The sequence below is a fragment of the Hypomesus nipponensis genome, chromosome 14, assembly GCF_054491055.1.
Source record: "Hypomesus nipponensis isolate SF chromosome 14, ASM5449105v1, whole genome shotgun sequence".
NCBI lineage: Eukaryota > Metazoa > Chordata > Actinopteri > Osmeriformes > Osmeridae > Hypomesus > Hypomesus nipponensis.
The window spans coordinates 3896165-3912392 of record NC_140374.1 but is presented as its reverse complement, the minus strand read 5'-3'; the positions used below and the strand labels follow the sequence as shown (position 1 = coordinate 3912392).

Genomic DNA, 16228 nt, shown 5'->3' with positions numbered 1-16228 from the left:
ACAAGGTAACACTGGGAAATTACATTCTTGAGTTAGTTATTCATAAAACATCTCAAATTAAAACAAAAAGGACACTGAGTGTAAACTAGAATGTAAAAACTTTAAACTAGGATATAAACAATTTCAGTTAGAAAGTACAAAACATATTAAACTAGAACCTCACTGTGTCACTGTGTTTCTGAAATTGTAGTGGCTACAGCAAATGTGAAGTAGTGATGGTGTAAGATGACTGTAATTTGTTAAGGCATCTTATGGCTTGGGGGTGAAAGCTGTTCTTTAGCATTTAATCCGAGATTGGATGCTCCAGAACGTCTACTACGACCCCTAGTCTGTGATGCAGCCACAAGGAAGACTCTCCATGGTACTCAATCTCTAGAAGTTGGGGAGGATGCCCGTGGCCAGCCAAACTCCTTGAGCTTCCATTTTGTTGAAGTGCTGCTTGTGTCGGTGTAGAGCGACCAGGTGAAGTTGCTGTAGATGAGGAGACGAGCATAAAACTGAAGACTCCACCTCTGCTCTATTTACGTGTTAAGCGGTGTAGCCCCTTCAGTAGTTTCAACCAGTAACTTCCTGTAGTCCGCCGCTCTCTTTTTGCTGACATTGAGAGAGGTTGTGTTCTCACCGCCGTTCTCTTTTTGCTGACATTGAGAGAAAGAGAGAGAGAGAGAGAGAGAGAGAGAGAGAGAGAGGTTATTTTCTCACCGCACTTCCTCCCATCGTCATTAGAGGTGTGGTGTCATCAGCTCGTTTCAGGGTGGTGTTGGTGCTGGGTAAACAGGGATGATAGCCGGGTGGGGGGGGGGGGGTGAGCTCTCATCCCTGCGGGGCTGTTGTGCTGAAGGGGAGGGTGGAGGATGTTGCCTATTTTCCACACTTGTGGTTGCTCAGTCAGAAAGTCTAGGATCCAGATGCACACTTTCTGGAGCACCGAGCTAAAGACCAGTATTATCTGGGAGTGAATGCTTGGTAATAAAATGGATCTTGATCAGATTCTTATTTATTTATAAAGGGTTTGTGTTTGATTGTTTGACCTCAGATTAATAATTGGTTAATTGTGTATACACACTAAATTTAATATTTAATTTTTTGTTTTTCTAATCAGGTACGTCAGTCTTTGAGTTGTTTTACTTTGCATTACAGTCGTATCAGAGTAACAGGGGGGAGTGTCCGTATATTTCGAATATTATGAAGTGTAAACTTAATTTATGATATTTACTTCCGTGTCCATGGTTGCACTACTGTTTACCTAAAGAATTTGGCATATGAGGTAACGGGATTTTTGTTTAACTCACAGCTCAGTTTAATATTGAACTAGTAAGAGTACATCTCACAATACATATTGGCTACTAGTGCAGTGCCTTTATGGGGGAGCAAGCAATACAATGCCTTTCAAAATGTGATCCTCTGAGATTGTTACATGTTTATTTTTCATTCTTCCTCCACCACATGATTGTGTAGATGGCTGAGTATAACTGAATGAATAAGGCCTTCTTCGCCTCATGAACCTCTTTTGATTTCAATGCATTGAGCAGTAATTTAAGGTACGACTTGTTTGTTTATTAATCCTACTGCAATAAATACTTTATCCAGTCTTCTCTCAAATTGAAGTTTGTTGTAATTTAAACACTAATAAGATGAGTCATAACCGGGTGAATGTGACATGCAGAATGCTACAGGGAGGCTGTAGAAGAGCGCCATCTGTTGACCGACTCGTCCAAATACACAGCTGCTGCCTCTTCACAGGTAAAATTTTAGTCTGCCAGCTGCCAGGCTACTTCTCAGGTGCACAGAACATTCCACCCACCTGGCTGCGCATGGTGGTGACGTCGCAGCCAGGGCGGTTGTGGGAGGGGGGTGGGAGTCTGAATAATTATAAACATGGTCTTTAAGAAACATGATATTTTATAAACAAGTTTTTTAAGATTGTTTTTATTATAGTCAATTAGGTCTATAACCTCCCCTGGTCACTACCCCGCATCTAGCTACCCAACATGGTAGCTAGCTATTATACCAGAAAAACTTTGAACTGGAAGTAAGATGCACACCTTTAAATTTACCCGATATTCGACAAGGTTGTATTGTATATGCGAACTGACTGATAAAGCGAAACGTGGCGACCCCTAACGGAGGCAGCCGAAAGAGGACGCAGGCTATGCCCGTGAACTGATAACCGAAACGAAAAGGCTATAGACGAAAAAGTGAGATGGAAGTTACCTACTGCTTTCTTCTCAATTTTGCAGAGTAGGCTATACCTTGTCCACTGAGATTCACTAGTTGTGATTACTAATTTGAACATCTACTGAAAATCAAGTTAGTAGGCTAAGTAGGCCTACCTATTACTAGAGCGAGCCTACCACATCTAGACCACGAGACTGTCTGATTTAGTGGACTATCTTCTACATTGATTATTTTAGGGGGATCATTTCTGGTTGGTGACGATGCTCCTGCGCTAGCCAGGGGCGGAGCACGAAGATGCTCTGCAGTAGAGCTGTCGTTGGAGAACTGGACGTGTAAACCTGCGTTTGAACACCTGGATTTGTAAAAGAATTGCTTCAACATTGAAATATGACCAATATAGTGGTGCCAACGGGTGGCGGTTGAAGATTCTCAACAAGTTTCTCTTTTTCCCCCTGTCACTACTCCTATCGGATAGCAATTGCCAGGATTGCGCCACTCAGGGTATGCTGAAGGTTGCCTCCTCCTCCCGCCTCCTCGCTGCTGATTGACATTCCTGCAGATCAAAGATCGCTTTCATTCGCTGTTATGGAAACTCACAGCTGCGGCAGTTGAGTCGGCGTCCTGTTGAGAGGGAGACGGAACCGAGGTAGCCACACAGTTATCTCGATGGCTACGGAGGGTTCGATGTGAAGAATGGGCTCAGCGGTACCGCAGCTATGGCCAGATCAACAAACAGAAGCGTCAGTGAAGAGGATTCAAGAGTGTCCGCTCCGACGGATCGGGTAGAGGCGCGGGACCTGACCGACCCACGGGAACTGTCTCTGGAGGAGGTGCTGAAATCCTACGAGCAGCCCATAAACGAGGAGCAGGCTTGGGCCGTATGCTACCAGTGCTGCAGAGCCTTGAGGGTGGCGCGCCCGGTCACGGTGACCGGCGGAGTTTACCGGGTGAAGGATCCGTCCTCTATCCTCCTCCTCAGAGACGGGACGGTTTGTCTACAGCAGGAGACAAGTACCAACGGTATAGCTGTTTAAAAAACATCTCTGCAACTTTCACCTGCATCAAAACACACATGCACAAACTTATTAGTAGCCTAACTCACAGGCCTGTGTGTCCTAATCTAAATTATATTGAGAAAGCTTTAGTCCTATTCATTCACACGTATTGTTTTGAACAACGTCTTCTTAAAGCGCTCATTTGCCGTACTACCTCCATGCACGCAAACGACTTGGTGTAGCCCATAGCCTACCGGTAAATTATCAATTATTTACACCATGCATTTTGGCTCCAGTAAAATACCCTATCAGGCTGTATTCCTAGAGACGCCACTTTCCTACATAATCAGAAGAGGTTGCCCTCGCAGTAATGCAGCTATCTAATCTCTTTCCCGTCATAAACACCTGCATGCTGACTGCTTTCCAGCAGGACGACTAGGGAGTTACTGTCAGTGGTAATAATTACCTGTGACGTTGCGTTGCCCAAAGCACCATTCGATAGTAGAAACATAGGCCGATAATGATAATTTGTTACATCAGAAACCTATTTCACAGAACGTTGCTATGTGAAAGATATTGCTCCTTGTGACTGTGAGAGACCGTCAGGGATAAAGTCAACTCTGGCTCGATGATTTCTTGTTTACTTCGTCAGGGGGGATCAGGACTGGGAAGTGATGGTTGTAATTGGAGATTAATAAGATTCATATAATTAAAACCCCAGATGTGACTAGTCACAGGCATCTGGCAGTCTCTGTCTGTCTCTGGATATGAGTTGGTTGGTGAACCAGAACCAAGCATTTGTTGTGTATACAGAATGCCACATTGGCTGATAGTACAAGCCATCAGGTTGTGTGGAGCCGGGCGGAGGTCCTATACTAATGTTAAATGTTTGTTTCATGGTGATGGGACCTTGGCTCAGCTTTTGATGAACCCCTGTACTGTAAGTCTGTAGGGCGGTGGGCCTGTGTTCATTTTGTTGGAAGTGGAGGTGATGCTGTGTATGAGTCATGTGTATGGGGTGTGTGTTTAGTTTCACGCTGGTGTGTGAGGTCGGCATTAACAGCAGTATCTGCACATCATTGCCCTCTCTCCTCTCTTTGCCTCATTCCTTCCAATCTCCTGTTTCCCCTCTCCCTCCATCGTCTCTGTCCTGAAATCCCCCTCCCGTCTCTCTCTCTCTCTCTCTCTCTCTCTCTCTCTCTCTCTCTCTCTCTCTCTCTCTCTCTCTCTCTCTCTCTCTCTCTCTTTCTCTCTCTCTCTTTCTGTGCTCCTTTAAAGTTCAAGTGTCCCCTGTCCTCTAACCTGTTTTCATGACAACCAATCGAGAGGTTCAGCTTTGGGCAGAGTGAGGAGAGGATCACCACACAGAGACTCAACCTCAGAGGCCTGAAGTCACCTGGTTGCTGAGGGGGCAGGGCCTGCAACTGGCCACACAGTTACTGTGAACAAGCTGTCCAGCAGCTTACCTGACCCTGATGGGATGTCATTTTAGACCCCAATCCCCAACACCACCCCACCCTGAGGTCTTCAAAGAGCTCCACAAGTGTGTGTGTGATTGTGTGTGTGTAGGAGACATGGAAACAGAGTGGAAAATAATGTATAAGAGAGAGGAATAAAGTAGAGAGTCCTTTGTACCTGGTCCAGTTGGGCAGGCTCTGTGAGCGTGGTCTTTCTTTACCCTCCCCTCTCCCCCCTCCCCTCTCCCCTCTCCCCCTCTCCCCTCTCCCCTCTCCCCTCTCCCCTCTCCCCTCTCCCCTCTCCCCTCTCCCCTCTCCCCTCTTCCCCTCTCCCCCTCTCCCCTCTCCCCTCTCCCCCTCTCCCCCTCTCCCCCTCTCCCCCTCTCCCCCTCTCCCCTCTCCCCCTCTTCCACCCTCCCCTCTCCCCCTCTCCCCTCTCCCCTCTTCCACCCTCCCCTCTCCCCTCTCCCCTCTCCCCTCTCCCCTCTCCCCTCTCCCCTCTCCCCTCTCCCCCCTCCCCTCTCCCCTCTCCCCTCTCCCCCTCTCCCCCTCTCCCCCTCTCCCCTCTCCCCTCTCCCCTCTCCCCTCTCCCCTCTCCCCTCTCCCCTCTCCCCTCTCCCCTCTCCCCTCTCCCCTCTCCCCCTCTCCCCCTCTCCCCCTCTCCCCTCTCCCCTCTCCCCCTCTCCCCCTCTCCCCCTCTCCCCTCTCCCCCTCTCCCCCTCTCCTCTCTGTCTGTGTCTCTCTGTCTCTGGTTCCTGAGAGCTGCTGAATGGGGAGTTTCTGGCCCCCCGGGTGTCATTACTGACATCTGAGCTCGGCGCTTCTCTCTCTGTCTGTCCATGCAAACACACACACACAATGATGGGTTACCTGAGTAGCCAACAGAAAATGAGCTAAATGAATGGATTCAAACAGTGAGCCTGGTGGGGGAGGTGCTAACGCACCCCACTCAACAGTTTGACAACAAAATGGTAGAGTTTCACTGACAGTAACTCATATTCTGTAGCCGGGACAAATACATTTTGAACTTGCGATTGTCTGTTTTGTGGTTTAAGAATGCTGTCTTCTTTTCTTTGAAGTACACAAACCAACAAACACACACACATATCTTATTCAGACCTAAACTGTGACATACTGTAGCTATATGTGAACTGCAATTGTTGTTATTTTGTGTGTCCATGCATCATGATGTCATCCTCTTGGTGACTATAGATGACCAGGACAGCCCCCCCCTCCCTCCTATGGCAGAGAGCAAGGTAAGCCGGCCCGGAAAGCCAAATCAAACACACCCAACGTCCCTAAAAGAAAAAAAACAAGCACCGTCTCTAACAAACCCCCGGTGGATTTGGTATTGACCTCTCTCTCGGACCAGCTGGTGCAGTCCTTGGGCGTGGCCATCTACCGGGCCCTGGACTGGGGGCTGGACGAGAGCGAGGAGCGCGAGCTAAGCCCTCAGTTGGAGGGGCTCATCGAACGCATGGCGGCCGGTAACCAAAGCCAGGAGGCCGAAGCCTCCCCCGCCAACGCCACCACAGACGAGGGCTACAGCGGACAGGAGGAGGAGGAGGAGGAGGAGGAGGAGGGAGAGGAGGAGGCGATGCAGAGGCCTGTGTGTTCCTACCGCCAGGTGATGGCGCTGTGTGCGTCCCGGCTGGCCCACCCGCCCCAGGCTCCGGAGCACTACCAGGCCGTGTGCAGAGCTCTGTTCCTGGAGACGCTGGAGCTGCAGACCTTCCTCACCAAGATCAGAGACGCCAAGGAGGTGCTGCTGTCATCTACCCACAGCCAGGCTGTCACATCCAGCTACAGACACAGTCATATCCAGCTACAGAGACACACAGTCACATCCAGCTACAGACACACACAGTCATATCCATCTCAGACACACAGTCATATCCAGCTACAGAGACACACAGTCATATCCAGTTACAGACACAGTCAGATCCAGCTACAGACACACAGTCATATCCAGCTACAGAGACACACAGTCATATCCAGCTACAGACACAGTCATATCCAGCGACAGACACAGTCATATCCAGCTACAGACACACACAGTCATATCCAGCTACAGACACATTCATATCCATCTACAGACACACAGTCATATCCAGCTACACACTACCCAGCTACAGACACAGTCCTATTCAGCTACAGACACACACAGTCATATCTATCTACAGACACACACAGTCATATCCAGTTACAGACACATTCATATCTAGCTGCAGACACATTCATATCCAGCTACAGACACACAGTCATATCCAGCTACAGACACATTAATATCCAGGTACAGACCCAGTCATATCCATATACAGACTCAGGCATAATAACTTGCTGACTGACTGGATTTTGTCTCCAGATGCTGAAGAAGATCAGAAAAGAGGAACCTCTGGAGGACAAGTCCACATCAGAGCTGGACGCACTCAAACACACAGACTGGGTGAGGCTGTGTGTGTGTGTGTGTGTGTGTGTGTGGCTGTGTGTGGCTGTGTGGCTGTGTGTGTGTGTGTGGCTGTGTGGTGTGTGGCTGTGTGTGTGTGTGTTTGTGGCTGTGTGTGTGTGTGTGTGTGTGACTGTGTGTGTGTGTTATGTGAGTTTTGGAGGATTCTGTACATGTTCTTCATTTGTTTGAGGAAGGTAGTGGCTCTGGACTGGTCTATCAGCTTAACCATTAACAATTGTATATATCTCTGAAAGAACAGTTATTTGTGTTCTCATATAATCATTTGTGTGTGTGTGTGTGTATGTATGCATGTGTGTGAATGTCTGTTTTTGTGTGTATGTGTGTATGTGCATGCACATGTGTGTGTGTGTGGCAGGCCCGTCTGTGGGTGCAGCTGATGAAGGAGCTGAGACAAGGCGTGAAGCTGAAGAAGGTGCAGGAACAGCCCTTCAACCCTCTGCCCTCAGAGTTCAGCCTCACACCCTTCGAAATGCTCATGCAGGACATCCGAACACGCAAGTTCCAGCTACGCAAGGTCATGGTGAGACCTCTGACCAACACGTTTAAAGGAGGTCCAGACAAAGTCCCCCAGAAAGACCGCTCATCTATCGTCTATTGTCATCTCTACTGTCTGCCTCTCTCTCTCTTTCTCTCTCTCTCTCTCTCTCTCTCTCTCTCTCTCTCTCTCTCTCTCTCTCTCTCTCTAAACATCTCTCTCTCCCTCTCTCTCCATCTCTCTGTCTTTTTTTTTTTTCTATCCATCTCTCACTCCACCTCTCTCTCACTCCATCTCTCTATCTCTCTCTTTCTCCATCTCTCTCTCTTTCTCTCTATCCATCTCGCTCTCTCTTTCTCTCTCTATCCATCTCTCTCTCTCCATCCATCTCTCTCTCCCTCTCTTTCTTTCTATCCATCTCTCTCTCTCCTCTCTCTCTCTCTCTCTCTCTCTCTCTCTCTCTCTCTCTCTCTCTCTCTCTCTCTCTCTCTCTCTCTCTCTCTCTCTCTCTCTCTCTCTCTCTCTCTCTCTCTCTCTCTCTCTGCAGGTGGATGGTGACATTCCCACACAGGTGAAGAGAAACGCCCATGAGCTCATTCTGGACTTCATCAGGTCTCGTCCTCCTCTTAAACCAGTGAGTGTCCACCAACCTGTCACTGAGACTATCGTTTGTTGCTGTATCTGCCAATATTATTAAAAAGATGGAAAGGCAGTTACATGACTTCTTGTGTGTGTGTGTGTCTCTGTGTGCGTGTGTGTGTCTCTGTGTGTGTCTCTGTGTGTGTGTGTGTGTGTGTGTGTCTCTGTGTGCGTGTGTGTGTCTCTGTGTGTGTCTATGTGTGTGTGTGTGTGTCTGTGTGTGTGTGTGTCTCTGTGTGTGTCTCTGTGTGTGTGTCTGTGTGTGTGTGTGTGTCTCTCTGTGTGTGTATGTGTCTGTGTGTGTGTGTGTCTCTGTGTGTGTCTCTGTGTGTGTGTGTGACCAGGTGTCGGAGCGCAGTCTGCCTCCTCCCCCCCAGAGGCAGGAGTCTCTTCATGAGCGCGTCCTAGCTGGGATCAAACAGGAGCGCAAACTGAGGCCTGTCAGTCTGCCCAGCTCCCAGAGACGTAAGCAAACTCCCAGGCTCTCTGAAACACACCAAGCAAACTCCCAGGCACTCCGAAACACACCAAGCAAACTCCCAGGCACTCCGAAACACACCAAGCAAACTCCCAGGCACTCCGAAACACACCAAGAAAACTCCCAGGCTCTCTGAAACACACCAAGCAAACTTATAGACTTTGAAACACACTGAGCAAACTTACACACTCTGAAACAGTGGACTCAATGATAGCTTGGCATCGCCAGACCAATTCGCAACGGCATATTAGTCTGGAACCCCTCAGTTCATTTTCAATATTCAAAACGCTCTGACCAAAATGCCTCTAGAATCAATATGCAGAATTGCAACTGAACATCATTTGGGTTATTTATTAAAATAATCCTCACCGGTGCTTCTCTGTACATTCATGGTATTAAACCCCGCCCCATATCAGATATACAGTTGCGATTGGGCCGGCACTCAGATAAACAATTGTGATTGGGCCAGTGGGAAATCTATTTGAATGGGGGGGTGGCCAGACACATCTGCCAGTGTAAATGAACCATTAGCCAGATTGGCTAATCCCAAACTCACAGATTGGTCTGGGTGCTAGGCTAGATCTAGGAACAGTTACTAGGAACAGAGTGACATGGAAGCACCACCATAAATACTGTTGTTGTTTTCTTTCCCCGCAGCGTTTGGCTCTCTGCCCTGTCTGGTTTACACCTGTCCATGTGACATCAAATCTACTTCCTGCATTGACCTGTCAGTCGCAGACTTGGGGCCCCGCCCTCCCTCCCGTCCACGTATCCTGCTCAAAGCTCCAACTCTGGCTGAGATGGAGGAGATGAACATATTTGAGGTGAGGTTCCTGTTCTGACTGGAAGGACTACAGCCCATGAACTTGTGGTAGATGTTGCTAAGTGTAACCCCCAGAAAATGACAATAGAAACAGTAGACAGTCATTGTGTTCTCCTCCCCCCTGCCAGGAGGAGGAGTCTCCAGGCAGCGGGGAGCTTCGTCGGGCCGAGAGCTCTCCAACGCCAATCAAACGAGACCGCTCGTTTTCCGAACACGACCTGGCAGAGCTCAGGGGCGAAATGCTGCCTTCGCTGTCAGACTCCGCCCACCTGGCTGCCGTCGTCCTGCGTGGGGGGGAAAGGCCGCGCTCACACACGTTGTCGGGGGCCGGCCCACCCCCCACCCACAGAGGTAAGCACTGGCCACACTCCCCTCTAAACACCTGTCTTAGTCAGTCACAACGAATGTAATTCCGGTTCTGACCAACAGAGGGAGACATACACTGCAAGGTTTTTGTTGAAGTTTCTCTGATGCTCTGGTTCCCGTTCCTACGAAAATGTCTATTCGCTAAAGGTGTTGCTGTTAGTATTAGCTACAGGAATACTGCCCCCTGTGTACAGGTGTTATGGATCACTGTGGGATAGGATGGCTTGCTGAGTAGCTGAACGATTCAGAACTCGACAAACCATTCAAGCATTCCTCTTAACTCTTTGAGGAGAGGCATTCTGAGGCCTTTACATGAGGTCTGTCGTTATGACACAATGAACTGGGTGACAGCCTATCATATGGCATTCCGCATCATGTAGTTTTGTCTGCTGACAGCCATGTCATAGTAATGGGCTGCTCACTTTAAAGAGAGTCTCCACTATTGTGTAATAGAAAATCAAAATTGTGTCTGGGGATGGACTCGAATCTACTTATGGCAATATGAGGCTCATTGCAAGACGCCAGTCAAACACTGAGGGAACCAAGCAGTTTGAGATAGAGAAAACACACACTAATTTAGTACCTTCTTTGTACTAAATCCTATGTACCTGTTCTGTGTGTCTCTCTCTCTCTCTCCCCTTCCCTCCCTCCCTCCCTCCCTCCCTCCCTCCCTCCCTCCCTCCCTCCCTCCCTCCCTCCCTCCCTCCCTCCCTCCCTCCCTCCCTCCCTCCCTCCCCATCTCTCTCTCTCCCTCTCTCTCTCCCTCCCTCTCTCTCTCCCTCTCTCCCTCTCTCCCTCTCTCCCTCTCTCCCTCCCTCCCTCCCTCCCCCTCTCTCTCTCTCTCTCTCCCTCTCTCTCTCTCTCCCTCTCTCCCTCCCTCTGCCAGCCTCTCTGCCAGTAGCAGGGTGGGTTCCTCCTTCTCCTGCGCGCTGTTCGCTCAGCTCTGTTGATGAGCTTACAGAGAACACAGACGCTGGCTCCGCCTCTCAAACAGACAGGAAGCGTCTGTGGATGGTGAGACACCTGTCACCTCCACCTACCTGCCCCACTCACCTCCACCCACCTGCCCACTCACCTCCACCCACCTGCCCACTCACCTCCACCCACCTGCCCCACTCACCTCCACCCACCTGCCCACTCACCTCCACCCACCTGCCCCACTCACCTCCACCCACCTGCCCACTCACCTCCACCCACCTGCCCACTCACCTCCACCCACCTGCCCCACTCACCTCCACCAACCTGCCCCACACACCTCCACCCACCTGCCCCATTCACCTCCACCTACCTGCCCCATTCACCTCCACCCATCTGCCCCACTCACCTCCACCCACCTGCCCCACTCACCTCCACCCACCTGCCCCATTCACCTCCACCCACCTGCCCCACTCACCTCCACCCACCTGCCCACTCACCTCCACCCACCTGCCCACTCACCTCCACCCACCTGCCCACTCACCTCCACCCACCTGCCCCACTCACCTCAACCAACCTGCCCCACACACCTCCACCCACCTGCCCCCTTATCTCCGCCCACCTGCCCCACTCACCTCAACCAACCTGCCCCACACACCTCCACCCACCTGCCCCCTTATCTCCGCCCACCTGCCCCACTCACCTCAACCAACCTGCCCCACACACCTCCACCCACCTGCCCCCTTATCTCCGCCCACCTGCCCCACTCACCTCAACCAACCTGCCCCACACACCTCCACCCACCTGCCCCCTTATCTCCGCCCACCTGCCCCACTCACCTCAACCAACCTGCCCCACACACCTCCACCCACCTGCCCCCTTATCTCCGCCCACCTGCCCACTCACCACTCTGATGATTCACCTCCTGGCCCCGTGTGTTTAGGAGGAGTTCAGTCACCCAGTGGAGAGTCTAGCCTTAACGGTTGAGGAGGTCATCAACGTGCGCCGTGTGCTGGTGAAAGCGGAGATGGAGAAGTACCTGCCGAGGAAAGAGCTCTATAACAATCTGAAGAGAGGCAAGGTACTGAACCCACCCTGTATTCATCCCATCCTCTCTGGGGTCAACACTTGCCATTCTGATGAGCTCTGTGTGTGCGTGGGTGTCTTTTCGCAGGTATGCTGCTGCTGTCGAGTCAAGTTCCCCCTCTTCTCCTGGCCCTCCAACTGCTTGCTCTGTAGAAGGTGAGACAGATCAGCACGGTCATCCTGTAGCTGCTTTTCTGCTCCTGTGCTGAGGTCATCCCTGTTCACGTTGCAGCTTCACTCATCTGTTCCTCTGGTTTCTCCCACAGATGTGTGTGTGGATCCTGCAGTGCCAAGGTACTGTACTGTGGCCTTGTACCTTACACATACTAAATCTACTGGATGTGGCCTAAATGCCTTATGACAATGTCACAGTTTGATTTGATTCTGCTTTTTAATTCTGTCGATGATCTTGATTTGTGCTTCAGTGGACAGGCCATGTGGATGTGTGGTTCTGTGCTCCGTAGGTTTCAGGTTCTGGGCTGTGTGTGTTTGTTTCTCTGTGTGTGTGTGTGTGTGTGTGTGCAAGAGACTTGTTCTGTTCTGAACCTTGGCGTGTTTTCGTAGATACTGGGCAGTGTGGGTTTTGTGGTGCTGCATTGTCTGTTTTTAAGTATGCCTATGTGATGCTTCTGAACTCCTGTGGTTTTGTGTTAGAGTTTGTGGTTGTTCAGTGTGCGTGTGTGTGTGTTCAACTCTGTATCTGTAGTGTGTGTATTGGACTTTGTACCGTGATGCAATGCGTGCTCGTGGGGAGGGGGCTAGGGGGCTAGGGGGGGCCGACCAAATCTCCGTCCAATGTTTCAGTGTGTCGCCGCTTCTCTCCAGATGAAAATCCCCTCGAAGAAGATGGCCCACATACCGGTCTACACGCTCGGGTTCCACAGCAGCCCCAAGAACCACGGCCGCAGGAGCGAGGTGTACAAGTGAGTCACCATCTCTGTCACTGTCACGCAAGTTTATAGACAGACAACCAGATATCCAATCCAATCATTTCCAGTTCCTACCGACTTGAGAAATGTAGATTTCTGTGTGACTCTTTCTCATGATTTGAATTGGATCTCTAATACGACTAATATTGTTAAGAAAGCGAGACAGCGCCTTTTCTTTTTACGTAGGCTTCGAGAGTTACAACTGGCTAATAATGCCTCAGGCCATCCAGCAGGGGCTTTCTTTGAGATGTTTCCCTCAGGGAGAAGGTTATGGAGCTAGAAAGCTGACAAAAGTATCTGAATTTGAATATGAAACATCTGAAATATTTGCGTGTCGAATTTCATAAAACTGACATATTTAGCTGTTGAATATATAATATCTGAATTATTTGTATGCCGAATTTAATAAAACTGAAATATTTTGATCCAAAAATTCAAATTTCTAAAATTCAGATTCTTGAAATTCAGATTCTTGAAATTCAGATTCTTGAAATTCAGATTCTTGAAATTCAGATTCTTGAAATTCAGATTGCTGAAATTCAGATTCTTGAAATTCAGTTTGCTGAAATTCAGATTCTTGAAATTCAGATTGCTGAAATTCAGATTGCGGAAATTCAGATTGCGGCAATTCAGATTCAGATTTTGTCTGAACTAGGCCAAAGGTGAAACAGCTTGCCTTCACAGGGAAGTTCACAAAGTTCAGTCGTTCTGAAATCGTCTACTTTTTCCTGTGAAAGCAAGCTGTTTCACCTTTGGCCTATCCATCCATCCATCCATCCATCCATCATCTGCCGCTTGTCTGGGTATCGGGTCGCGGGGGCAGCGACCTAAGCAGGGAGGCCCAGACTTCCCTCTCCCCGGCCACTTCCACCAGCTCTTCCTGGGGGAGCCCGAGGCGTTCCCAGGCCAGCCGAGAGACATAGTCCCTCCAGCGTGTCCTGGGTCTTCCCCGGGGCCTCTTCCCAGTGGGACGTGCCCAGAACACCTCACCAGGGAGGCGTCCAGGAGGCATCCTAATCAGATGCCCGAGCCACCTCAGCTGGCTCCTCTCGACGCGGAGGAGCAGCGGTTCTACTCTGAGCCCCTCCCGGATGACCGAGCTTCTCACCCTATCTCTAAGGGAGAGCCCGGACACCCTGCGGAGAAAGCTCATTTCGGCCGCTTGTATTCGCGATCTCGTTCTTTCGGTCACTACCCATAGTTCGTGACCATAGGTGAGGGTAGGAACGTAGATCGACTGGTAAATAGACCTTTGGCCTAGGTCAGACAAAATCTGAATCTGAATTTCCGCAATCTGAATTTCCGCAATTTGACTTTCAGCAATCTGAATTTCAAGAATCTGAATTTCAGCAATCTGAATTTCAAGAATTTGAATTACTGCAATCTGAATTTGAGAAATTTGTATTTTTGGATCACAATATTTTTATTTTATTTTATTAAAATATTAAATTTTATTAAATTCGGCATACAAATAATTCAGATATTATATATTCAAAAGCAAAATATTTCAGTTTTATGAAATTCGACACACAAATATTTCAGATCTTTCATATTCAAATTCAGATACTTTTGTCAGCTTTCTAGCTCCATAGAAGGTATCGTTCTGCCAAATGTTCTACTGATCGCCATTTACACAGTTTCTTTCCACAAGCTGTGATTGCTTTGAACAAAGCATCTTAAACTAGGCACTTTAAATTTATTTACATTTATGGATTTATTGTACAGCATCATGCTTCATGTGGCTTTGTTTGTCTGTTTTTATGTTGTGTCCTCTGATGTATTGTGCACTTTGAGTTACATATTTCTTTCCAATTCAGGTTACACTGCCAATGGCTAATAAAGTGAATCTGAATCTGTAGGATTTATTTCATCGTTGATGACAGGTGAGGCGGGCTCACTTCCTTTGTCACATGTCAAATGAATCCTGCGTCTTGCTCCTCTTCAGGTCTCTGCGCAGCCTATCCCGTCGCTCCGTCGAGGAGGAGTTCCCACACCTTTACGCGCACGGCTGCAGCCTGAGGGACGTCTGCGCCGACTGCACCAAGTTTGTCGCCGACGTCATTTCCTCGAGTCGGCGGAGCCTGGACATCCTAAACAACACGCCCAAGAGGGAGAACGCCGCCCCCAGGCCACACCCCCAGCCACACCCCCAGCCACGCCCGCCGTCATCCTCCTCGTCATCTTCATCACCACAGCCGCTCAGCGTGAAGAGAAAGACCAAATGAATGACCTGACTGTTGGTTTACTCCCACCCCCCCACTCCACCCCCGTCTGCACTAGTCCTGCTCCAGACCCTCCCCCCCCTCCCACACGCACACACACACACCTACCTACTAGCCTGCAAGTGCCCCCACCCTCCGCCCTCACCCCCAGCTGAAGTGCTTGTTAAAGGTTGTCCTGCCCACACTTCCTGTGTGTACAGGAGGAAGTGGGTTCAGGGCAAACCACATGTCTGCCTTATCATGCCTCACGACAACACTCACCGATGCACACCTGAGATAGAGAGAGGGGGAGAGAGAGACAGAGAGACAGACAGAGAGAGAGAGAGGACAGGGAAAGAGGGTCGAGGAGGCCAAATGAAGGAGGAGGCGAGAGAGGAGATGAAAAGCAGAGTCGAAGGGAGGAGATGAGAGAGAGAACACAGAGGCGCCCCGCTGAGCGTTACAAGATAACTCCCCTTGTAGCTCCCTAGCTGCCTTGCCCTAGATAGGTTCACTGTATGAATGTAGTTATTGTTTATAACACAATAATAGACTCAAGGTGGAATAAAACCCTAACACGGTAGGAAGCCCTGGACACGTATGAAAGACATCATGACTTTGAAATGTGCTCGGAATGGGCGTTGTCCTTATATGGCATGCTGTTCCAGCTCTGACTGTCTGAATGTAACTCGGTCCAAGAGTGGCTTTGCTTGTTCTGTTGTGGCCCAGAAGAGAGGTGGTTTTCCTTGGGAATGGCAGGTCTGGCGGTACCCCACTGGACAGGGGCCCAGACAGGAGGACCAGGGCCCAGAAGGGAGGACCAGGGCCCAGAACGGAGGACCAGGGCCCAGAAGGGAGGTTAACCATAGGATGTGGCCCTCCTCCTAATCCTGCCTCTGTAATATCTGTTGTGGATGACACACAGTAAACCTCGACTGCAATAAATTGATGTGCAAACACCAAGATCGTCGTGTGCACTGAGTGATTCTGTACATAGACGGGATCTGGAGCAGAGGAGACACGGGTAGGGTAGCTTCACATAACAGTAACATATGAAATAGGATTGTGCTTGACAGAATGATCCTGATTAGACATTGATCCTTCTCATACTACATTATATTGCGTTAATTAATGATACATCTTGTATAATTGTCATGTGAGGAAACTTGATCTAAAAAAAGCTTTTCATATGTGTCATCCTTTGCAAATATAAAAC

General features: G+C 49.4%; 1 protein-coding gene across 1 annotated transcript; it reads left to right on the top strand.

The window, feature by feature from the left end:
- The first annotated feature begins 2771 nt into the window (after window positions 1–2771).
- On the top strand, window positions 2772–15977 carry spire2 (spire-type actin nucleation factor 2). Its single transcript, XM_084672175.1, has 15 exons — window positions 2772–3198; window positions 5843–5886; window positions 6003–6392; window positions 6996–7076; window positions 7456–7620; window positions 8123–8209; window positions 8559–8679; window positions 9350–9516; window positions 9644–9866; window positions 10768–10895; window positions 11740–11877; window positions 11971–12038; window positions 12149–12176; window positions 12708–12805; window positions 14757–15977. The coding sequence occupies exons 1-15, from the start codon at window positions 2895–2897 to the stop codon at window positions 15034–15036; spliced, it is 2322 nt and encodes a 773-aa protein (XP_084528301.1). The 5' UTR covers window positions 2772–2894; the 3' UTR covers window positions 15037–15977.
- Window positions 15978–16228: the final 251 nt, after the last annotated feature.